Source organism: Strix uralensis, chromosome 7 (assembly GCF_047716275.1).
Source record: "Strix uralensis isolate ZFMK-TIS-50842 chromosome 7, bStrUra1, whole genome shotgun sequence".
Classification (NCBI taxonomy): Eukaryota; Metazoa; Chordata; class Aves; order Strigiformes; family Strigidae; genus Strix; species Strix uralensis.
Genome location: NC_133978.1, coordinates 28,082,100 through 28,108,080, shown reverse-complemented (window position 1 = coordinate 28,108,080; position 25,981 = coordinate 28,082,100). Strand labels below are relative to the sequence as shown.

General features: G+C 43.9%; 1 protein-coding gene across 3 annotated transcripts in view; it reads right to left on the bottom strand.

Annotated features, from left to right (window-relative positions):
* The window catches only part of SUFU (SUFU negative regulator of hedgehog signaling), a 101,396-nt gene that overhangs the window by 25,936 nt on the left and 49,479 nt on the right, over window positions 1-25,981 (bottom strand). For 2 of the 3 annotated variants that reach the window (XM_074875175.1, XM_074875178.1), the window contains 5 exons: window positions 21,317-21,459; window positions 18,713-18,798; window positions 16,560-16,632; window positions 11,688-11,844; window positions 10,052-10,163 (listed from right to left, as the gene is read on the bottom strand). In XM_074875175.1, the coding sequence (XP_074731276.1) occupies window positions 10,052-10,163; window positions 11,688-11,844; window positions 16,560-16,632; window positions 18,713-18,798; window positions 21,317-21,459 (571 nt within the window). The remainder of the gene's footprint in view (window positions 1-10,051; window positions 10,164-11,687; window positions 11,845-16,559; window positions 16,633-18,712; window positions 18,799-21,316; window positions 21,460-25,981) is intronic. The other variant, XM_074875177.1, reaches the window with a different exon arrangement.

Genomic DNA, 25,981 nt, shown 5'->3' with positions numbered 1-25,981 from the left:
GTTACATGATTATGAACTTTGGCAGACAGAATCCTCTAGATAATCAAACTGGTATATCTCAAAATACTTGACCATAAACACTATGTGAGCAAAGAGCATCAGTGTGATCCCTTACTTGATAGTCCAGAACAAAGAATGAAGGGGGGGGGTTTACAATTTTTGCAGATGACATGGATGGACGTGATGTGTCTGATATGTGAATTATATTTTTGCCACCTGGCGTTCCACACGAACATAATAGAGGTAAGACTTTGTTAAGTTTCTATCCAGAATCACCAGAGGAGGGGCACAGGGAAAGCAGGAGGGAACTGAGAGATGCCACATTGCAATGTGGTTCCATCGTGCCAGACAGACCAAAAGACAAACAAGGCTATCAGGCTGTGGCTCCATTTGGGAACACTGTTACAACAAGCCTGGATCCTTCCTCCACCCAAGTGGAGCCACCTTTAATGTACATCTGGAAATGATTGTAAAGAAACAGCTTGACCCTCATAAGCTGACTTAGATCACACATCTACTTGATTTTACATTTGGGTGTCGTCCCAAAATTACTCCCATCTACCACACACATAGCAATACAGTTCAGTGTGGCTTCCAGAGCAGATCAGCCTATTGCTCCTGCCAGGTCACCTAGTCCCAGGTGAGCCTTCACCCAGGCTGCTGAGCTGCCCACTCTGAAATGAGGATAGGGGCTAAACTCTGATAATCTCACAGTGCTGTCCTGCAAATACTCTGCATGGCCAGGTCAGAGACACCCAGCAAAAAAAAAAAATCAGGGCAGCTCAGCTCCCTGCAAGATTAAAACTGTAAAACACATCCCATGTTCTGCCTTAGCAACACAAAAAAGCAGTAATGGACCCAGCAAGGACACAATAGGTCAGGATACAGGGGTGGGCTGACGGACCGACAGTCAGCAGAGTGTGAGTCTGGTAGGTTAACCCTGGGAGCAAAGACACAACATGCTTTGTAGTCTATAGGTGGCACTTAAAGCTGTGTTTAATCTACTTCAGCAAACATTTTACAGCTCTTTGTAGGTGGGGTCTTCAAAGAGGGGAATGGCCAGCATTTTGCAGGCTGATTACCTGAGAAGTGCAGTTACAGTTGATTAATGATCAATTGACCTTAAGCTAAGCTTTGCTTCAACTTCCTTATCAGATCTTATATACACAGTGAGCTGTGGGAAAGTCAGCCTGTGGTCTACCCCTTCCAATCATTCATTTATCTATGCCTACCAAAAGGGTCAGCCATTAGCAACGCATGATTTTCAAGCAGGCCATAAGCTTGCACTTGTTAAATGCAGTTCCACAGTTTATGCACCCTGGAGCAGATCAGGAGTTTTACAGCAATGTTATTGCTACAGACAAGAGACTGTGCCCTTCTCACCTGGACTGCCTAAGCGTTCCGGACATGTCCCATAACACAGCCTCCCAGGCAACCGCTGCTGTAGGTTCATGCTTCGGAAGGACAGACAGACGCAGGACACTTCCCCATACCTCTGGACTCCAAACCACCTGAGCTGAAGGTGGGTTTTTAGCTTTCTACCATGCTAGCCAGTAAAGCTGCTAGCACAATGGGGCCACAGTCCGGAGAGGAAACAGCCTCCAGTTGTTAATGCAATAATAGGAATGACGACAATATTCTGGAGGCAAGGGGCAAAGCTTTCTAAGTCTTATTAAAAACAGCAAATGCTGTTTGTCATTACACGCTCAAGAGATGATGTTGACTAATGTATAACTATCAAACAGAACTGTCATGACTTTAAGGCTGTCAATAATTATGACTTCACATTAATAAGTAACCAGCCCTTCTGTCAAAAAGGTGAAGGAGTGAAGCAAAATGGTAGTTATTACTTTGAATGACATGAAATTATTAATCTTTTCCACAAAACTTTTCCAAAATAGTCACAGTCTCTGTATTTCTTGTTTCACTTTAGTGGAGCTCACACAATTTCATCTATTTAAAGTTAAGGGCAAAACTTTAACAGCAGAAATCAAATAACCTTCTATCTAAGCTATACCCTTTTAAACAGAGTTGTGTGTTGTGGCCTGCACGCAACACATCAAGAGGCCACAGCGCCATCATTTTCAGACTCTGGAACATGTCACATGACACAGGGACTTGGAAAGACCCATTAAAATTCTGTCTTTGGGAATGGAAATCATTGTGCTGACCCTTTCAAAGGGTGATGGCCCAGATGAAGGGTCAGCAGGACTTCTAGGTTGTTGTTAATAAGAAGTTCATGTCATAACACAGATTGCCATCCACAGCTTGTAGTTTTCAGCCTCAAAAGAAAATGTAGAAAAAGTTTGCTTTCTAACACTAACATCCCTGGTTTTACGACTGTCAGTTACCCGTAAGCCTTTGCTTCCTCCACCCCATCACCAAATAAATCAGCAGCAAAAGCCCGTGGAGTTTTACTTGTTATGACTAAGATCTAGCTGACTATCACGTAAAATGTTGCAAACTTTGTCTATTCCAGATTTAATACTTCATCCAACCCACACAAAAAATTCATGTTTCTCAGTGTCCAGAAAAAACAAGTCTGCAAAAGCCAGGGCTGCTGCATTAGGAAAGGCAGTAGATTTAAATGGAAGCAGCATGCCGGAAATGCCCCACTTTAAGGACTGCACATCTCGTGTTTTGTGAAACTGGAGGGGAGTTGGAGGAGATTAAAGCACATTTCCCTCTGATTGGGAGCTTGTGGGAGGTGTAAACGTGGGCAGTTGTCAGATTAATTCTTTAGATGATTACATTCTTTTTGTTTCTTTAAAGCTGTTTGTAGTTGGGTTTGATGTCTCCTGTTCTGGGCAAGTGTATTGCTGCAGTTACCAAGGTGACTTTAGCTGACTTTCAACTATTTTTTCCAGCTTCAGTTTCTACCAGTAGTCTGCTTCTGAGTAGAGGAGAAAGGGAGGAAATTATATTTGTTGTGGTGTTTTTTTATTTTTATTTTTTAAATCTCATAAATGCTGATTAACAGTCCCTGAATTTAACCAAAGCTTTTTTTTTTTTTTTTTTTTTTTTTTGAGAGAGAGGGGGGTGGTCAAACCGTTGCAAAGGTGTCCAATGTGGCCTGCAGCTTCCCCAGACCTCTGTCAACAGGGAGAAGAGGCCTGATGAGACTACACGTCCCAGCGTGCTGTGCTCCTCCTCGATGTGAGCAGCCACACGCTGGAACCTGTAGCCTCCCAGGGGCTCTCTCTTTGTATTAAAGATGAGGGTGACTGCAACCTGATTAATTTTATGCCAATTAGCAGCAGCCCGTGGGGATCCTGGAAGATCGCCAATGCAATCACTGGGTTGCACAAAGTTTGGATGTCCCCTCCTTATAAGTCATTCTCAAGCAACCCCACTGGCTGTTATTTTATGGGATTCAAGAATAACCAGGTTGATCGGATTAAGAAAGGTTTATTTATTCTTGCATTTGCGTTTTGCTTTATGATCAGAGCACTTGATCTCATGGATTTGTCACGGAAGGAGGTCTCAGTTCCCTTCCAAGCTCTGTTGCTGACACGGAGCATAATTTTGTTGCATTTCCAAGTTACCCTCCCAGGTACCGAAATCACAAAGGACATGCTGCTGGAAACTGGTCACGACAGGGACTCCTTGTAGGAGTGGGTGCCCACTGCATCACTAACCTGAGTTACAGTCACTGCTCCCTTCTTCCTCAGTACAAAACCCAGCACCATGAGTTAGAAAATGCAAACTATTAGTGCAGGCTTACACAGCTGGGAGAGAAAGGCAGAACCACTTCCCCCCCACCCCACCCCTTTTTTTTTTTCCTCCTTTCTTCCCTTCCCAACTGTGGCTATTTCAAACCTCCTCACTCCCTAATGAAGATATGGTCAAAGATCACTTAAGCACCGGCAATCTTCCAGTGTCTTTCCCACAGCTTCCCCTGAAGGGCAAACCAGCAGTTGTGGGAAAGAGCCCTAAGCATCTTGGCACACAGAGTTTCGGCACACGTCACAGACACACAGAGGCAAGTGCAGAAACGGAGAGGACACGGTTACACAGCTCCTGCTGTGGTCACACCAAGGCAAGACTAGCTCAAGTGCTCAGGCCTGGGTGCTCGCCACCCTGGTTAAACCGGACAGTGATGATGTTCTGTGTGCATTTCCTGGCACAGAAGGGCTCCAAGGACAATGCCAGTAGCAACAATCTTCTTGCCACTCACATATCCCTTTGGAAAGCTGCATAATAACTACTGTCAGTGCTCGCAGGGGTCAGGCTGTTCCAGACCTGCAGCTGAACTGGGATTGAGAGATTTAGGCTGTGCCACTGGCACTCTGCAGACTCATGGGCAAAGTCAAACAACTCTTTTATGCTTCAGGTTCCCCGTCTGTAAAACTGAGACATTTTTCCACATACGGGTGTTGCAAGGATTAAGTCAATGTTTGCAAAGCACTTTTGGATTCTTAGATGGGGAAAGCTATGCAGAAGTGCAAATTATTAGCATTGTGACTGCTCTGTACTTCTACTGACACTGGTTTTCCAGACATTTGCTTTTCTCGTTCGCAGGCTTGTCACCCAGCACTCAGTCTCATGCTGAGAGACACTCCCTAAAGTATATCGCCTCCCCCCATTCAGCATTCCTTACTCAAGCAAGACACCACTGAATGGCGTCTCGATGAGAGAGCATGCCTAAATAAGCAGGACTGGATTGGAAACTTACTGCTTAGTGGTTGCAGAATCAGAAAGTCTAGCCAGAACTAGACAGTTTCAGAGAATGCTGAAATGCTCTCCTTTATGTAGAAGTTTGCCTCCAAGAACTGAAGACAGGAAACCAGCTACACAGACAACAGCTCCCCTCCGCCCAAGTAAAGCAGCAATCAAAACCCAGTGCAACTGGGAGAAGCAAAGTGCAGACTCGCCTTGAAGCAAATCCTACATCTTGGTATTACCGTCAGAGCTTCCTCAAAAATGCTGCTCAGATGGAGCTTGTTAATGTGCATTAACCCAATGCTGCTCACTGAAAGGAGAAATCAGCATGCCCTATTTACCAAGTCAGAAGAACTACATGGGCAGTGGACTCCAGTCCCGCAAGTGGTGCCACTGTTACTCATGTGCTCCAAACCAGGCACATGGTTTGGGGTTATCCCAGGAGGACTTCTGGAGTGACACAACTCCTCCCTCTTTCCACAAGGGAAGGCCAACAACCTGAGATGCTCAGGGTGCAGTACACCAGAAGGTCACAGCCAGGACAGTCCTGCCAGCCCCACCTGCCAGAGGGTTGTTCCCTGCTCTGTTTGCCAGGAACCTGCCTTCATTTCCCTGCACAGCTGGAAACTGTTCAGGGCTGGATGGAATTAGCACACGGGCACAGAGCTACCATATGTTCAGGTCTCCCTAGACTCAACCTGTCTTTCTGCCTGGAAATTGAATGCAGATGGGATTTGAGGTCTCTGTGGCACTGACTGTGGGTCCCTGGACAAATGATCACAGTGCCTGACGGGACCAGCGCACGTACAGTTATCTGGGAAAACCCAGACAGAAATATGGGAATCAGGCATGTTGAACCACACCACTTTATCCTTCTTGAGAAGAGGGAGAGCAATTAACAGTAGAGAGATGCTGGTAAAACCTTGTGTTTTGTCAAAGTAACACAGCCTTGGGAGACCTTCTTCCACCACTCAAGCCTCACCTTCAGACACGGGGGATGTGCATGGGCAGTACTTGAATCCTGGCACAACAAAATGTAGCAATTACTGATAATTTTAGCCTCAACGTGTGCAGTAATGCAGCATGCTAGCTCTAGGTTTCTACTCCATGCTTCTGCTGACTGGAGCAGTAGAACAGTCTGAGTCAGCCAAGGGGCAGAAAAACATCACTTTCAGCAACACTGCATGATCAAGGGGACCCTTGAGGGGTGGAAAAGGTCAAGAATTCCCCTATCCAAACCCTGGCTCTCACTGCAACTGTGGCAAATTAACTCCTCTGTCCTCATCTGTAAAGTGGAGATACTACTCACCTACTTCACTTCACAGGAGAGCACAGGACTAATTGCCAGGGACAATTAAAGACTCGGCCCCACAACTTATTACATCAAGAAATTAAATAGCGAATGAAGCAAGACTCCACAAGTGTCACTGAACTTTGACATGTGGAGCTTCCAACCCGCTGAGGTCGTAACAGCAGCAGTGTTTATTCTGACATCTAAACATTCCCTATGGGTAACAGCTTGTTGTACCCAACAAGAGTGAATCTGCACAGTTCAGGAGACTGGAAGCCTGGCCTTTCTTGTCTGTCTGAGCAGCACCTACTAAGCTGATGGTTCCTAAGAAATAAATAATGTGCCACTGTAAAGTACATTTGTATTCATACAAGCCTCATTCTTCCAAGCAGTAATCAAGAGTATTATGTTACCTATGGTCGAAATGATTAGTGATGTTTCCAAAGATTAATTTACATGTTCTTTTGTTTAATGCATATGAACTGATTTAATGGCTGCTTATGAACTGAGCTAACAGTCATTTTGAGAAACAGATGTCCAATGCAGTTTTAAGCATTAAGAGTGCTTTTATTCATATCCTTAGGAGAAAAAGGGCTACACAGTCTACAGTAATAACACTAATGAATCAAAGTACTACAGCTGCCCAACAGGGTTTTGACAGAAACCAGCTTTTTCTCAAAGGAACTTTTTTTTTTTTTAAGGACTCTGGGACAGTGAACAACTGGTAATATGCATGCTTAACATGTAAGTATGTGCTTTGCTGGAGCCAGAACACTGAATCAAACCCTATCTGCAACCAAACAATGTGAGGCTTTTGCATAAGTGCTGAAAACTGTATCTACACAAAGACAGGGAAATCTGTATGGAATCTGGATCCTCCACATTTTATACAAATATATATTTGAAAGTTTGAGTGTTTCTGATACTATTTTGTCATACTGAATGCAGAACAGGTTGTCTGCTTTAAACCCTGATAGATTATTGTGTGTGGGTGGTAGGGTTAGGATAAAAGAAAGGAAAGAAAGCTACTAGGAAAGCAGTTGGTGGCTTCAAATCTATCATAAATAAACACATTCCTCTTCTGTACAAAGTCATCAGAGTCTGTGTCAGGCTTTAACATCCTAACGTCAGCTGGGTGCAAATTTGATGGCCTGGGGTTCTGCAGTGCTCCCTATGGAAAGTAGATTTGGAACAATTTGCCATGCCCCAACGGAGCGTTTCTGTCAAGTTCCTGAGAAGCCTCTAACGCACCAGTTATTCACAGGACCCTTGCAATGAACCACGGGTTTGATATTTTATGGTCTGGTGTGTACAGTGCAGGATATGATTACACACAAGCCTGCTTCCCATCAGCCAGCACCTTGTAATCGTTAATGTATTTATCCTTGTGGTGCCTCAAGAAGATGACACTGTTAGTCCCATTTTATAGATTCAGAACTGAAGCTCAATAGCTAAATGACTTGCCTTTGATTACACAAGATTTACAGTGAAGGACAGAACTGAGTCCCAGCCCTAGCAGGCCCAAGCAAGGATTGCACCAGGACTAGATCTATGTGTAGAGCTGTCCTTCATCTCAGGTGCTTCTAAGTCTTATGAAATTACTGTATCTACACTCGGTTTTGTGCCTTTTGTGTCTCAGCCTTTTCCACTGCAGGTACCTGTAGGGAACATGGATGCAGATATATTACTACATGCAAATGATGAACTCCTAAGTTACATCCCTCTGCAGCAGCTGGAGATGAGAGTCTCCAGATCATGCTCATGTACTTAATAGCACGTTGAGCAACTTTGCTCAAACGCATAAGACATGCTGAGACAGTGTATTAAGAAAGGCTGAGACCTAGTAAGATCTTCCTCTTCTGCTTCATCTATACCACACTGTGCTGGAAAATATGTTGACTGGTAAGTTTTGCCCACAGTAAGGGTAATCATCAGGTCCGATTTAAGTACCAGTTAGTTAGAGGTTGTGAGTAAACACTGCTTTCCAGCACAAAACCACCCCTCTCAGTATGGTCAATGCATTGAACAAATCCCATTGTATCCGCTACATGAATTGCGGAAAAAAAGCCACTGCATAACTAGAAAAAGACCTTTTCCAAACTCCTCTCAAAGTAGTAAGACAGAGGAAGAAAGTATTAGGACACACTGCTGTTTTAAGTTGAGGAGATCTCCTCTATTCTTCTGATACTATCATCAGAGCAACCACTGGCAAGACACAGCTGATAGCTCTCTTTCCTTAACTGAATTGCTGTTATGGAGAAACAGGCTAGCAATCAGTTTCCATAGTGGTAACCATAGAGCTCAGAGAAATGTATTGATCTTCTAGGAGGCAAATGCTGGGAACCACCATTCCTACCACTCAGGCTTCAGGTAGGGTGGGTGCACAGCTGCTACAGGCAAGAGAGATTTGCAAAGAGCACTGTCACGGATACAAGGCTCTGAATTTGACCTGCCTTCCTCTCTGTCTCAGAACAGTTAAAAACCCAGGTAAATATTTGTGTGCTTCATCTTAGACCTCTCCTAACCTTTCACTACTCTGTCTTGTGTGTATCTCTGTTTATCTTACCCTGAATAACGTAAAGCTTTCTTATCTAAGCAACAACTGCCTCCCAGCATTAAGGCTTACACATCAGCTGCCTCCCTGACCTGATGCACACCCTAAATGTTTCTGGCTGTCCCCAACCACTCTGAACTCAGAGCTTTTACTGGGCATGCAGATTCATGCAGGAGCCCAGCATCTGTGAGAAATCCTGCTCAGCACTTTTGAGCCTTCCAAGGCTGGGTGTGATTTGTGCAAATCAGATGGTATAATTTTAATTTTTCAGTGGGGCCAACGGGACCAACCAATGGTCCAGTGGGACCAACCTTCAGGCAGGGAAGTACTACTCAAAATCTGAGTCAGGTCAGAATCTGGCTCCATATAATTACTATATAGCAAAAGTAAGATTATTCCTAATGCAATAATAAAGCCACTCGAGATTTTTTTTTTTTTTATAAGCACCAATCTCTCACATTACTTACTAATACACAGCATCAGCAATTGACATAATACTTCCCCCAAAGGATTAGGCAACTCAGAAACATTCATACATAAGGCAAATCAGAAGTCACCCACAAAACGGAACAAGAAAGGACATCAGGGTCCTAACCAAGTATGAGGAATATTTTTCTCATGAAGTGCTTGAATCAAGAAACAAACAGGAATTGAAACAGAGCAGGATGCTGTCCCTGCCTGGCACTACAGGAAAGAGCTAATTTCATGATGATCTTTACTTTTGGAACAAGAAAGCACAAATGTTTATCAGAGACTAGGAAACCAAAGGAAATACCAAGATGAGAGAGTGCAGCTAAGATACATGCTTTTCTGTATCATTTAGATGAAAACATCAAAATTGATGGGAAGACATTTAACTAGCAACTGAAATAAGCCTAAGAGGGGAAGGGGAGAAACCCAAAGAGATGGAAGTGCAGATACTGCAGATTGCTTGAAACCACAGGTAATTTCCTACAGATTCACTGAAGTCAAAAGTTACAAACGAGGAGCGATTTAGAGGCCCACCGAGTCCCACTTAAATCACCTGTTAGCCTACAGACTGTTAGAGACTAGGGTGATATTGGCATGTAATCACTGTCAGCACCTGCCTGCTTAAGCAAGGCAAGATCAAAGTCACTTAAAAAAGAAAGAAAGAAAAAAAAAAAGAACATTTTAACAAAAAGGTTTGCAATTATGAGCTTGAAAACAAAATGCTCTGGCAAAAATATCTGCGAACACTCATCTATGCCACCTAGCTCTTTGGATATCATAACACTGTTCACCACAATACATTTCATAGGGCTCAGTCGAGTCTGATTTCAAACACTGTACACCATGAACAGCAAGTTCTACAGAACACAGAGCCACTCTGCAGGAACAAGGATTGTCCAAAACCCCCATCAAAACCTGCCCTCTTCTCCCTCTATCCTTGCACTTTGTGAGTATTTGCTGCTAGCGTTCCTCTCCCCTTGCCAAGTCTCTTCCCACCCAGCGTTAACTTTGTTTTCCACGCTGAGCTCTTCAGCCTCCCTCCTCCCAGCATTTGAGTGTTCAGTGAAACTTACGGTGCTCGGTCGTGGGTCAACCCGTTCTGTCTTTGTGCATTTATCGGAGGTAGAACAGGTTTGCTGTTAATCTCAAGCCCTCTCCGCAGAGTCTCCCTGATTTGCTCTGTATCTGCAAAGAGAATTTTTTTAAACGTGATTTAGAGTCCCCAGAAACGTTACAGACACAAGGAGATGTCAGCTTTTTTTTTTTTAAAAGGCCCATTTCTATGGTGTGTTTCATCTAAACTCTTCAGAAAGAAATGAAGATGCTAAGGGTGAATTCTTAACAGCTCTTCCTGCACCTTAGGAGTTATTTCACTTTATAAAGTCAGCTTGAATTCTCTTGGTTTGGGCTGTGATGTTATGTCAGGCAAGGAGGGCTGGAACCTTTGGTACTGAGTCCTCCCGATGAGAAAATTCTGAGTAGCTTTGTATCCTTTCATAAACGAGGTGTTTGCTGTTTCTGCAGCTCTCGGAGAACCTCCTGACACTTTCAGCCTTTGTGCTGGAAGTCACTTTCCCCATTAAGCATAACAGGAATTTGTTCCTTTACCAAACAAGTGTAAGGAGGTTCCTGAGTTTTTGCAATTGGCTTTGCAAATCTGTTGATTAATTTACAACAAGATTCACAAAAGAAAGGAATTTTATGCTGGGCAAACTTTAGCCTCAAGCTCACATTTGAAAATAAACTGCAAATGATGCAGTTCAGATGCAGCCTTTTCACTTTTCCATTCTCCTATAATGTTTAATGGCCAAATACTTTAATAGGATACTTTCCTACCTTTCTTAGAAGTTTCCTCATCTTTTTCTGAGAAATGTGGGAATTGGGTAGAGAAAAAATATCCAAATTATTTCAAAATCTTTTGAAGGATATACAAATATCATTATGTATACCTCTCTTGGGCTTTTCATTTGCAGAGCTGAGGGAAAATAGCCTTTTTAGATCCAGTGCAGTTCAAAATATTTGCACAGAGCCAGAAGGAACCCTATAAGCATTTAAATATTTTTTTTTTTACCCTGGACTTAAAAACAAGTAACATACCATTTCTGTGGAAACCATTGTTAATTCCAGGAAATCTCAAGTCCTCAAATTTTACATTGCTTCACCCATTTGAAAGGTAACATGCATAATTTCAAGCATATGTAATGTCTGTGACATCTGCACCCTGAGATGGCATCTCATTGCAAAGGGGAACTCCACCGTATTTTATTTCTTCTTTCCAGAGTTCCGTATTTGCAAGAATCACTTGAGTTCAGCTACAGCAACATGCAGTGTCAGTCCAACTTGCCACCCAAGAAGTGACAATGTTAATAAGGAAACACAGCCTGGGAAAATGCAGTTGCTTCACCTTGCAGATGTTTACAGTCCTGGTTTCACACAGCGCTTAGTTTAACTTTGCAGATCTAGATTAGAAATAGGCTAAAAACTGAAAGAAACATTTAGACAAAACAACGCAAAGATCTCTTTTCCTCTCTCCTGCCATCCTCAAAGAGGCCACACCAAAATTCATGTCACCCCTGAGATATACTGAGCCTTCCAGTAACTGTGGTGTTACTGGGAGCCCCAAGATGCTGCATGACTCAGCCCACTGCCCAGGCCTATCAGAAAACAAGCCGAAAGGCCATGACAGCGACTCGGCCCAGGACCTCTTACCTTTCCCAGAGAGCCGCCGCGGCTGGGTCCCAATGCAAATGCTTCTGCTGTCTTCGTCATCCTCCGGGGGCCGGCTGAGATCATCCCAGGCACATTTGGCACTCACTCCACTCAGGTTTGAGCCATCTGTCTCAATCCCTTTGTCAACTCTCTCCTGCTTGAAAAGATCCAAAACCCCCAAGACTTTTTTGGGCGTGGCTTGAACCTGAGCTGGAACCCACTCTGGCTCAACCCAGCCTTTCGCAGCTCCTGCATATACCGCCTTCACAGACAGTTTCCACTCTCTGTCCCCCGTGCTTTGATGTATCAGCTAACAGTGACTGCACGTTGAGACAAATCAGGGCACTGGTCTAAACTGGAACAAACCTTTTCCACAGCATGTTGGTCTGAACTCCTACCCCTTTCCCCACTGCTTCACTATGTTGCCCTGGCAGGCACAAAGCAGGAAAAGAGAGAAGTGGAAATCAATGGCCTGGGGTATGCAGGGTTGCTTCTTCCAGTGTTAGCTCGGGTTTACATCAACTCAAAGTATTTATGACACTACGTACTCCTGTACAAAGCACAGCCTGATAGTCTATGTATTATATGTCAATGATAACAAATCCCTGAATAACTAAAGTTCTCTTCCCAAGCTTACCAAGGAGTCCCACAATGGAAACAGCTTACAGAGAGACTCATCGTTCACAAAAGTTCGTCATTTGCAAACTGCCCAGACAACCACTGCTTTTTAACGTGCTGGGGTGTTCAGTAAAGGACAAGCGTGCAAAGAGTCACAGGTCTGTTCACAACGTCAAAGATTTTGCACAGCCTTCTCTATTGGCAAAATACACAAACTCCCTCCCTTGCAAGTTGGACCTTCCAAGCATGTAACCACCGTTTGGGTCTTGGAAGGTGTCACACACCAACCACATGCAGCTGGATGCTCTCAGACACCATGCATTTTCTCAAGGACATGTGCATCTGCTGTCAGCAAGACTGCCCTAAGCTACAGCCAAAACTTCCACAGGACACCTACCTGCTAGGGGAACTGGCATTAGTCTGAATTTTCATCTATATCCCACAAGGGGGTAATGTTGAGCTGAACAAACTCAGGGCTGAGCTACTCAGAGGAATGGCTACTCTTACCACTGTCACCTCTCCTCTGGCACCGAAACAACCCGGCTCATTTTCCCCTCTTCTGAAGGGGTGTCACTTCTGGTACCACTCAGTGGCATCAACAAGATCTCCATCTCACTGCATACATCTGGGTCACCTCAAAATAGGTGGTAAGTCCCACTGCTCCCAGGACAAGAAACTAAAGATTTAAGAGAACAGCAGAGCCATGTTATGCACAACGGGAGCGGATCTCTCTGCTCGTTATTACCACCCTCCAGTCTGACCTTGCCACTGGAGTCAAGAGACCGTGGGAGCATCCAGCACTTTGCAAAATCTGTTCCCTAAGAAGCAGTTTCCAGACTAAAGCCCACATATGTTCCTCCCCTTGCCCAGCTGCACATGCTGCTCCCCAGAAAGAGCATTGCCTGTTCTTGTGACCATTCAAGAGAGGATTTGAGCAGCTCAAAGATAAGCACAAGCACCCAGGGTGTGGTTGCACAGCAGTTTAATCTGATGTAATTCGCAGTGGCTGCAGTCCCACCCTCCTCCATGTGCTCCTACCCCTTCCCTTGAGCCAGCTCCTTTTTTTTTTGTTCAGCTGGATCACCTCCCTAAACTGGCTCTTTGGCCCAAGAGCTGAGGCAGAAGCCTGTGACTGGAGGCAGGACCAGAGCAGTCCTGACTTAGATTTAAGCATTCAAGCGACTGCGTTCCTTCTGCCCCTCTCCCTGAAAGACTACTCCTCGTTGGGATCTTCCTCCGGCGTCAGGGAAAACTGGCTTCTATGAAAACATAATGGGAAAATCTGAGAAATAATAAATCTGCTGGGATTTTCTTTTGTTATAGCCTAAACATAAAATTAGTTGTTTCACCCAGAAATAGAAGTTGTGGAAAAAGAAATAAAAATACATCCGATCCCACATACGCAAACAATGCTCTAAGTGAGATTTAGCACGTGGCTCCTTTGGGAGCCCTCCGTGGCACTCTGTGAGGACCCAAATCAGCTGGCACGGGGAGGTTTAACTTGTCAGCATGGTTATTTTTCATTCCAGTGATTGGGGAAGCACGGGAGAGCCACCAAACTTGCCCTTGAGCAGGGAGCAGAAGAGCCCAGAGGTCCCCAAGGACTCCATCGGGCAGATGCTCTGGTGGGATGTGCTTCTCTATCCCTGCAGCCAGGGCTCCTGCTCACAGAATCGGGGTGTCCAGACAGTGTGCAGAGCCTCAGGGAGGGGGAAAGGGACACGTCATCTCCTTCTCAGCTGGTTTGCAAAGCACTTCCTCAGGGGAAGAAGTGCTGCTCTGCTGGCATCTCTTGGAGATCAAGAGGGGCTGATGGAAACGAGCTGGCCTAAGACAGCCTAATTTGCATGCCTGTTTTATAACATTTGCAAGTATTGATGTTGAAACGGGAAAAAAAACCCAAAAAACCCTAACCAGTGCAGACTCTCAGCTGCAGCAATGCACAGCTTTACCCCATTTTTAGCCAGCAAAAATGTGCCTGGGCTGAGGGGCTGTTCTTCCTCTCTTGAAAGGGCAGCCTGAGCAGGAGGTTGGAGGAGCCCAGGGCAAAGGAGGTTCAGCTTTTTCCTTCCTCAAAGAAAGGATGTTTCTGTCCCATTTTCCTCTCAGCATGTGGGAGGGATGCTCTGAGGCTCTTATAAGTCATTGATCCCTTTCTAAACGAGCCAGAGCACTGCAGCGTGACCCACAGAGCGTCAACCACAACTCAGGAAATTCAAATCAGCTTTATTCTCTTCTGAGATATCTGCTAAAACAGAAGCAAAGCGCCGAGAATCAGCACAGAGCTGGGGACTGACATGGACTGTTTGACGGTGCTGCCAGGGAAATCTGAATGGCCTACAGGGAAGCCTGGCTGAAGAGAAAACTGCCAGCATTGCCACAGTGTTAATTGCTGACATCCTGGGATGACATCTTAGTTGGGATCCATTCTCAGCGACTCTGAACAGAAAGTACAGCTGCTGCTGCCAGGGCTGGGTTTAGGCCTCAACCAATTCCCACAAGAGACAATGCAGCCTCAAAACAAGCTCTGCCTGCTTCCCAGGCAGGCAACATACTTGCCTTCTCCCAGGAAAGTTGTCCAGTTTGCTCTGCCTGCTCCCTCCCTCCCCTCCACCTATCTTCCACTGTTGCCTTTCAGCTCTCACACACCCTGTACCAACCACCGAGAAAACGCCAAGCGAATGACACTATCCCTTCCCCAACTAATTAGAGCAGGAGGTGCATGACATGGCTGAACCCAGCCTGGCACAGCCCAGCTCCCCACGCTCAGCAAAGGCTCTTTGCGGGACTCAGCACTGCAGCAGCAGGTTTTGCCCTGTGAATCCCCAGGGGCTGCGGCTGCAGAGCAGGAAGGAGGTATGTACACACACACACACACACACACACCTGCACATATATACTTCTGCAAGGGCAAGAGAGAACAGAAACAGGAATGTCTTCAATGTGAGGAAGTCCGGAAAGACCACAGACATAGCAGCTTTCAGTGGCAGGACACACTGGTGAGGCAGAGGTACTCTTTATTTGCCTTGACTTGCCTTGGCTGACTCAGATTCCAGTAAGCTGAGCTACTTTTCATTTACAGTAAATTGAAGAAAACCCTGTTATCATTAGGAATCACCAGTGTGAAGAGAACAGAAACACCCTCCAGGAGGGGAGAGGGCAAAATTTTGAAGAGCCTAAAAACTTTATAGGAGTTGCAGTTGTATTAGTTCCCACATTGTGGAACATTTGTCGAACATTTTTGTGTGTGTGTGTCTCAGACTGGGGTTATTTTAGATGAACAAATCCTTAAAAACAGTAAAAGTAGAATTTGGTTTTGTTCTTAAGCTTTCAAAATAAAAGATGCTGTGAGGCAACTGAGGGTAATCAGATGCAGACATGCAGACCATAAGCAAACGCAACAGCTTGTACAAAACGTGCACATATGCACGTGCCCTACCAGGCTAAGCCATAAGTTCTCTGTTAAAGGCAAATACTCAGTGATTCACTGAAACAAGGTCAGCACTACACCGGATTTGCCTGGGACCCATGTACTCCAGTACCGTAACTCTGCTGAAGGGATGCAGAACTGTCTCCCAAACGCACGGATCAGCAGTAGCCCATGGGATGGCAACCCCTCCATAGAGGTCCTATTCAGATCTGTAAACTTCATAAGTTAACTTGAACTCTGTAGAAGGTTTAATATATCTTCCTGCATGGATTATTAATAACTGCATGAGATACTTTTGGCTTCCCATTATTTCCTCAGATCACACTAACTACTTGGCCTCAAGTGACATCCTACTGGAATGAGCTACACTGTCACATTTGCTGTGAAAAAATATTACTTAGTTGGTTTTGAGCTTTCTGCATGTTATATCTCCTTATGCTTGTACCTAAAACAAGGGAGGAATTTCCTGATCTACCATCTCTAAATCTTGTATTGTTCTATTTTTTTTATCTTCTTCTATTTTCCTCCTTTCTAAAACATGTAGTCCAGATCTTACCAATTTGTCTCATATATGAGATTCTGTTTTCCTGGTCTCCCTTCTCTAACTTTCTTCCTAGAGCTGCCATCCACCTGTGGCTGGACATGTGCACTCTTGAACCACCTCTGAGAAGGCAAAGGGAATCTCTAAGACTTTTCCAGGATTATTGCAAACATTGAGAAGATCACAGCACCTTTACAGAAAATAATAGACCTGTTTTATACCATTAAGCCAATTCTCCCTGGCTACTAGAAAAGACATGACATTTTATAAACTAAAGACATACTTGCAGATGTGGGTCAATCTCGAATATTGTCTCTCCTCTTCGCATATCTGTTATCAACCAGGGGCCTCCAGCTCTACAAAGAAAGAAAGAAAGGTAATGAACCAAACAAGCACTTTAGCTAGTACTCTCCAACAGAGTCCTCAGGGTGGACTTGTACCGGAAGGAAGCACAAGACAGAGTTTAAAACAAGCCTAGAAGTCCCTCTATGTTGTGTATACATCCCAGACCATGCATTTGTCCTTTGCATTTCCCAAATACATAATGAAAGCCCTCCATGACCTAGCTGTTATCTGCCTAGTGTCTGGCACCAAGTCTTGCAAAGCACTCAGGACTGACACAGGCTATCCCCTGCGTGGAACCACTTAGATTAAGACTGAACTGGGTTTTAATCTTACAGGTAACTGAATTGGGACTGAGAAGGCCAGTGTAGCCTAGGTCTAAGAAAGATGGGCAAGGTGTGGGGTCAAGATTTATACCTCTATTACATATCTAAAGATGCAGCAGGGTTCCAATGGGCTGCACTTTTTGCTGAGATCGGCAGTCATGTTCAGTACCATAAAAAGCTTATTGCTGATAAATATCGTCACAATAGACATTTTGCCCAGTTGGTACTTAATGGCCAAGTACTCAGACGGTTCAGGGAAATTTTTGTTTCCATTAGCAATAAAAGTCGGAAGGGTCAAGATGTTTCCCAACAAGGGTGATAGAAAACAGATTACTGTAAAGATGAACTACTCAGAGACTTTACTTTGGGTCACAGGGCAGGCAGATTGCAGAAGTCAGCCTTAGATGGTGCTTTTCATCTGAAGTAAAAACTGAAGTCTTTTGGAATTGCCATAAAAATTTTCTTTTTTTTTCATGGGATACTCTGTTATTGCAGTCAAAAGCCCCCTCCTCTGGCCTTGTCTGTGTTGTAGTCTCCTAAAGCACTTGGAGTAGGAGCCATAGAAGTTAATATTTTGTAGCTTTTCAGATGCATTGATAGCCACTCTTTTTTCACATCACTTTGGAAGCTGTTAATTATTAACTGCAGAGGTGTGACCTGCTTTGGTTCCTCACTGGGATGCAAGAGACTTTTACCCTGACTCCACACCAGCAGCTTAGTAGTCTGCAGCTTTTCCTTTGAATCACGCACATTTGGGTTTCATTTTATCCTTGGAAAGGTGCTTGTACCACAGCACAAAAGCCAAAATCCAACATGAGAACAGACTGAGGAAAGGGGTGCTATATCCGTATTGACTTAGAGGAGCCAAGGGAGCTGCAGGCTCCAGTGTTTATTGTCTTGGGGTCCCAGAAACAAAGCTTGCAGCTGTACAAATTCACTCTACTGTAGGGCATTCACATGAATTATCTGCACTTGTGCCTAAAAGGGAAAGGTTCAAGTTTAAGAAGTTCACCAGCAAAGGCTCTTCCAAATAATCAATTAAAGGCCATTATGACACTAGAGAGCATATTATTGTGCCCAGGAACACATATTCAGTATCATGTTGTTTTAAAAAAAAATAATCTTTTGACCTATAATCACGTGGCAATAACTTCCACTAAGTATTTAAACAAAACACTTAAAATCCCCAAAAGTTTAGCTGCAACCTGGCAGCAAATAAAGCATCAACATACCATTTAACATTTAAAACCCATTTCCTCCTTAACCTAACAACACCTTTGCTTTGCCACAGGAGAAATAACAATAAACTTCACTTGCATGAACACTCTTTCAGTTGCAAATTGGCCCACCAAGAGTAGGACCAGTTTGAGAGTGACTTTCTCACTTTCAGACAGTACCCAAGCTTTGCTAGGCACTCTTAAGTCAGACCCTCTCTTCCTTTCTTTTGAACTACACAGGGAGGTCACCAGTAACAGTTATCCCAGCTCTCTCAGGAAGAACCAATGAGAAAATGCTGCAGGCGTAAGAGGAAGGAAATTAAGCTTTCAAGACCTCATTCTGTTTCACCCTGAACATGTGGACTTCCACATGCATTAATTTGCCATCTAAGTGTCTGTGCGTGAGAACAGATTTTCAATGAATTCCCATCTCTTGCTACAGCACAGGATTAAATAAGTTCCATCATCAAGTTAAGGTTTGTTAATAAAAATAAACAACTGCATTGTCCTCTACGGGAATGCTCCCCTACATGGACTATCTGAGCACTTACACCGGCACAGTCCGAAGCAGTTCCAAGATCCCTTGCCCATTCCACTGCTGAGCCGCATGCAGTTCCTCAGTGCAAACCCCAACAATCTGGAATAAATGAAAACAGAGATACTAAACTGGATGGGAACTGTGCAAGAACTGTAGAGAAAATGTACCACATGGTGCTGGATCAAACAGTGCAGATACAGAGAAGCACCATTTCTTTAAACTAACTAGATGAGTGAGGATAAATGGAGCCTGAGAAAACATTCTGCAATTCCTTATGCCCTCTCTTTACATGTACCTTGTGAAGTGCCCTGGTCACGTCACATTTAATCTCGCATGGTGTGTGTGAACTTAACTATGAGTAGGGCCTGGTGACAAATCAGGGTTTACTGAAGATCCACTAGTCTGTTCTCACTTTTCAATCTAGTCTACACAAGACAGGACAGGTTAGGGTCTGGGCACATGCAAAACGCTGCTCTGTCAGCCAATTGCTAGGGGCAAATGCAATACTGCACCAGCAATTTCAATCAGGCAAGGGACTCACTGCCACAAGGGAGTGCTTCGGTGCTCATAAATCCTTGACCAACTCAGTTTGCTGATTGGTCACATCTTACCCAGCACCATAAAGTAAAGCTGCTTACACATCACATAATCCACTCGTCACTGCAGGAAAGTAAAGACTTCTGCCTTCCTGTATAAGGCAAAATGTGTTTGCTTTTCAGGATAGGAGCTGCCATGCTGAGCAATACCAGATGTCTCTCTCGCAGCAGCTGAGATCAGCCGCTTCAAACGGAGGGGTGAAACACCCTTCAGCTGATAGAGGAAGGCAGTTTCTTCCTGATCCATCAACCACTGGCTCATGCCTTTGAACACAACGATTCACTCTTCGGGATGAAAAATTATTTTAGCCATGGCCACCTATTTTCTTCCTCAATACTCCAAGCCTTTTCCAATGACACTGAATTTTTGGTCAAAATCTGTTCAACTGATGTTTTATCAGTAGAGATGAAAACTGAAAACTAAGTTCTGAAGAGCAGAAAGCAGAAGTGCCTGATGTGCCGTTGCCACAAGTGCCTATCTGCACTGATAGAGATCTGTGTGGAAAAACCACCAACGTCAGCACGTACCCAGTTCTGCACACCCTACCTCCCCTGCCCCTCACGGAGCTCACTTTCTCAGGACCCAACCCTTGGAGATGCACTTCATCCCCACCCAGGCTTCCTCCATGAACAGCCTGAAATCATCCTTGCTTCAGGACACCCCTCCCCGTGCCTTCACTCGCTAATTGCATACAAACAGCAAGACTCTAAACAGGAAATTATTTTGTGTTCATTCTTCTCTTTCTGCAACCATTTATCCCATGGGTCAAAATAAATCCACAACAACAAGCATCAAACAACAGGGAAAAACAAGTCAACCGTATGTATTGTGGAAGATTAGAGGCCAAGAGCCTCAGGATGAAACAAGTTGACTGTCCTTTGATCCAGGACAGCTGGGCACTAGAGAGATGTGAACTAATGCACCACTAACTGGGAAGTCAGCCAGGAATCACCCTGCTTAGCTTGGTGCTCTGTCTCTGCTTCAAGGTCCCACAACTAACATTTCACTGATTAACCCCACACCTGTCTCTTTCTTGTTGATAAAACACAGACCTTTGGGTACCTCAGAAAATGCAGGAAAGCCTTTGCCCTTGCACAGCAGTTGCCTTGTGCAGGTCTGTGGTTATGGAGCTTCCCCTTACACGTTGAAACTACAGCCAAGGACAAACACGAGCAACTTGAAGCTTAAAATGTAAAATACAGATGCTTGCATTTTCCCAGAGGATGGAACCTTTTCCATGGAGCAGAGAGAAATCAGCAGTTGGCATAAACAATGCCAGCTCTTCCACTAAGGTTAGTAACTCCATATGTAATTTAAAGATATCCAAAGCAGCACATGTTTAAGAGACAGAACTGAAAAGAAGGACTTCGGGAAAGCAAGCAAACCTGTTTGGCCAAGGAAGCTCCTCTCACTGAACAGTAGGGTTAAATCACAAGGGATTTTTTAAATGTTTCTTCTTCAAAGCAAACATGAACCTCTCTTAAACAGTAGATCAATACAGGAAAACTCACTTAGCCCCTGAAGAATCTTTGTGTCAATGCTGCAGGCTACATTTCTAACATTAAATAATGCTAAAGCAACTCTTGAGTCCTGCCTCAAACTCTTCTTTTTCTGGAACTCAAACCAGTGGATCACTTACCAACGCTGCCACAGAATTAACTTGAATTTAGCTCTACATTACCTTTTAAAAGTATTTCTCTCGGCTTTTCTCCCTATGTTCATGTTTGAAATTTCAGAGCAGTAATGTAATATTCAACTCCAGGTCTGTTTCAGGGTGTAAACCTTCTCTCCATCAGATAGACCTCTATCTTGAGAACTGAGTGTGCCATTGCTCAATCCTAGTAAAATGCTTACTGAATACCTCCAGAGTAACAACTCAAAGATGAGATCCATGGTAATCAAATAAAAAGGAAAGGTGGAAGACAGGATAAGTATTTGACTTATCAAAGCTAAATGAAATGTAATAGCTGCATTCCACGCCCAGGAGATGACAGTCAGAGCCACCATTGCAGGGTCATACCTGTAGGAAAGTGACAACCCCAAAAGGAGTCTGCACCGGCTGCATCTGAGGGTCTTCTGTCAGTAACATATGCTGGATTCTAGACTCACTGTTGTCCAAAGGGCTGTGCCACGATACATGGTCACCGCTGCAGAAGGTGTTTTCTGCAAGGAAGAGATGCAAGAAATATTTAGTCCATAAAATCTGCTAGATTATTCCTTCTGTTAGCATCTGCTCCTGACCACTGTCAGGCAGGGACCTCTAGTCTGGACCAGGACAGTTGCTGGTGGCTATTCACAGTGACTACCTCCAGCCAGCTCTGCTGAGTCTCTGAGTCAGCTGAAGCAGAAAAGGAGTCCCACTGAGCCATCTGAATTCAAGCACCAACTTGAAAATTGCCCACTCTTGAGTCCTGTGACAAAAACCAGTGTCCTGCTTTTATATTAATCCCAACACAGGAATACGAACAAATAAAATTAGCTTGTGTCTCATTTACTATTGGTCTCGTTTTGTGAGACAGCGCAGAAAGTCAGCAGGCCATACTGGATGCCTATGGGACGGTGATTCATACTTAATTTTCAACTCTGATTTGCCACATAGAAAAGATTTTGAAATGTGAATTAAACACAAATAATACTCTGCTATATCTAATAAAAATCCACAGGCTGCTGCCCAACTTGTGATGGTCTAAGTCAAAGTCACTTTCTCTCTCAATTGTCTGGTGGCTCTGGTGTAGAATTATAATTAATATGTTCCTTCTTTCCCAAACAATGAGAAAACTAGTAGGCTATAAATTTCCCTCTATGTCAGAATAGACTGCATCAAAACAAAGAACCAGAAATTATCCTTCTTTCTTCAAGACTGTAAGCATTCCTTTCTTTTCCTCCTCTCCTACTTCGAAAGACAAAACCCCCAGATAATCTCATGTTCCACAGCTGGTGCATGCCAGAAGGCACACCAGAACCCATCTGTATGTCGCTGTCCCATCACATGAAAGGCTAATGCTTGCTTTGAGTGAGCTAGAAGTAAAACAACCAACCATGACCATTTTCACACCAATTAAAGCATGCTCCTGCACACAGTTCCTAGAGCATGTGCGCAATAATGCTGCCTAGCCAAATGCCTTGCCCTTGGGTCTTGTGCTTATCCCACTCTGGGTAGAGATTTTAGAGCACGTACAAATAAACAGCCTAGAATCCATATCCTGCCCTCTGACATAGGCGCCAGGGATGAACGGAGCACTGCCTGACTGCTTCCAAAGACAGTGGCAAGCACAGCACCCCTCTCCCTGACCAAGCTCATAGATGAAGGCAGTCTGGGCTATTGCCCTCACCATGGTCTCTCCCAAGGCCACACTTACAGGGGAGTGGGAAGGGAGGCCTTGCTCACTGGAGGAGGACTAGGACTTCCACTGCAGACTGAAAAATGTTAGTGGTTACTTCAGTTGCTGTCTGTTGAGATTGAGGCACCTCATATGAAAGAGAACAGGATCCAGTTCAGAGGAGTGTTCTCTGCCCTGCAGCTACGAGCAGACGTGGTCCTGGATCTTCACCTAACCTTCCCACATGACCTTCCAAATACGTGTCAGTAGGACATTTCGTAAAGAACTCTCTGTAGGGCTTATCTGAGAATCCTTGAACACGGCAGCTTCTGCAGCGGCAAGAGAGAAACAGCATTTGCCAGTAATTACAGCTTTGTCCCCAGTCACATTAAACAACAGGCACCAAGGAATCGAGTGCTTGCACGCCACTCACTGCGCATCAGCACCACCACGGCTGCGCACACGGACTCTTGGCCAGGAGCAAGCACAGGATGCTTCAAGGGAGCCTTCAGCGGCAGGCGGGTAAACTAACGAGTTACCTCGCAGTTGCTGTGGTTAAAAATACTCGCAGTCATCTCATTGATGAGCTAACCCACACTCACCCATTCACGGATTTCATGCAGGGTGTCCTGGGCAACTCATAGTTTCTCCACCAGGTGTCCCCATTGGTGTGTATTTGAACATTCATTATATATGTTTTTTCAGATTAATTTCTTGGAGAGCTCTTTTGATTAAGAATTAAAATAAACTCCAAATACCATAAGGATCTTGGCCCGAAAAACAAGGCATGTAACAGAAGTGTTGTGATAAGTAACGGAATGTTTTCCTTAGTTAAAATTAGGAAAGAAAGAAAACATAGCAAATGCAAGCTGCTTGAAAGAAAGAGTTTATCATTATGTACACTAAATTACATGCTTTCAGCTCTGCGACTGAAGGGAGTGGTTCTGATATTACTTTACTTTTAGCATTGGGAAAAGATAAGCAGACAGAAATGGAAGACACGATTTTTTTTTTTTAGTATCAAAAATGGATTAAAGAAAGAACACTTAGAATGTTGCAAAAGATCTTGTGATATTTTCCAGGTTAGACAAAATGTGGCTGATTAATTTTTTTTTTTAAAATGATAAAAGCCTCTCAGTCACAGTTTTCAGGAATGAAACAAAGCCACAAAGAGCTTATTCTTGGGTCCTGTCTTTATACCACAACATTTTGCCCATCAAATGCTCACACGATTCTATGCTGATCGATCGCTGTGTTTCACTGCTGGTGCTGCTTCTCCTGGGAAAGCCCAGCCCGTTTAGAGCAGGTTTTCAAATGCAAATGTCTCTGCTGGAAACCCACCTGTTTATGTCCATGTGAACACTGAACACTTAGAAAATCTCCCTCTCCCTTGCATGCACATGAACACCACAAAATTCACACTGACTGCTCAATTAAATCAGAAAAAAATTTTCTGCAAATAACATGAAGCCAAATTAAAACCTGTAAGAGTGCAAGAAATTAAATCACAGCCTGAAACTCAGCTCTTTGCTTGCTGCATTGTAACCCATGTGGAATGCAAGATCAGCCCTTGTACAGAGACCATTACAGCACTGAGGACAGCTTGAATCATAGGACTTGTAGCCACAGAAGCTAAGAAATTACAGAAACAAAAGACTAGATAACCACTTTCTCTTGCCTCATGCTGGAAACAGAGATGAGCATCCTCCCTTCTGACCTTTCACACTCGTGTTTTCAAAACAAGACAATCAAAATCTTTCTACACATTTAAGTTTTAAACAATGTTTCATCCAGAAAATCCTAAAGTTTTCATAAATGACTCCTCCAAAGTAAATTCATAACTAAATTTGTGACTTTCACAAATGTTGAATTGGAACATAAAACATCCAGATAAATCCTCAAAGTCATCACAGCACAGATGGATGTGAAAAATCTCCTGTGGTTTTTGCACCTTTCTGTCACTTGCAGTGCTGTCAGTAACACACTTTGTACAACCTGCCTTTCATCCACAAACATGTACCATGTGCTCATATTTTGTAAATGTACATATGTATTTCCATAAAAGCATGAGATGAGTAGGCAGAGGACACATGCACTCAGCAACATGCTTCAGTCAGACATGCCTAAAGACAGCTCCTTTTGTTCCCAAAAATGCATCCCCGTATCTCCCATACCACGTGGACTAACCGGAGAAGCAGCTTGTCATCTCCAAACTAATTTCTGAGATCTCTGTTTCACACTGCTATGAACCAAGGATGAGACTAGGACCTCCAGTGATAGTGATGCCAATATGGTTGTCTCAACAGCATTCACAGTTTTATAGCCATACCTCTCAGTGCACATTTTGATGCCTACTGCAGATATCAAATGAGACACCTACACTCACAACTGGAAGCTACTTCTATACAAAATACTTCAAAATACAGACATGAAAATAAGTATTAATAAAGAAGTGTTGTATGTAAAAATAAAAGATCACAGGAAGAGGTTTATGTCCATGGAGCACTGACCCAGTCTGAGAGGACTCGTTGCTACAAGCATCCCAAAACAATTTCTAGTTTTAGGCCAAAACATGACTCCCCGTTCAGATAAGCACAGAACATTTCTTTGCAAGTTATCTCAGTTTAGTAAACCTGAAAGTTTACAGCCTCAGCAACAAAGCTGGTTCTGCAAGGATCACATCACAACACTGATGCTGTCCCGGGCCCTCCTAGATTCTGGAACAGCCTCTGCTTTATCCAAGCCCATTAACATTAACTATTGATCCAACACTTTTCACTCTTAACCAGCTCTACTACGACAACCCTTTTGACCTGCTACAATGTTGTGCAGATTAGCACTGTGGCCAAGTTTCTTACTGGTTTTGAGGAGGGACTGAAGCACAACAGATGTTACAAAAGTTCTTTTGCACTATATTTCTTAATAAGACAAAATGTATTTGCGTTCAGAATCCAGGAAAAGGCGAGATGGCTTTCAGTGGTAGCTGTGAAAAATCATGGGCTTCTACTGGACAAGCACCTTCTCTACCATTACAAGAGGGCAACAATCAGTTTGGGAGCAGCAAATGCCAGGACTCTGGCATCATGAGACGTCTGCCTCTTTGAACTTCTGTGTTACCTGACTCCACAGCAAAGCCAAGAGATGTGACACATCCAGAGAAATAATTTTATATAATGGGAGGAACCTGACATATTCTTGTAATAAATAGCAAGGCCTCAAACCAGTTGGTGTGTTGCCATGCTCAGGAGTAAGCTTGTAGAAGACTTCTATGAAGGGGGGGAACTATGGACACTTTCTTCTCTGTGGGTGTGCACACTGTGGATGGACTCGTCCTCACCTAAGGAGGAAGAAGCTCTGATGAAAGC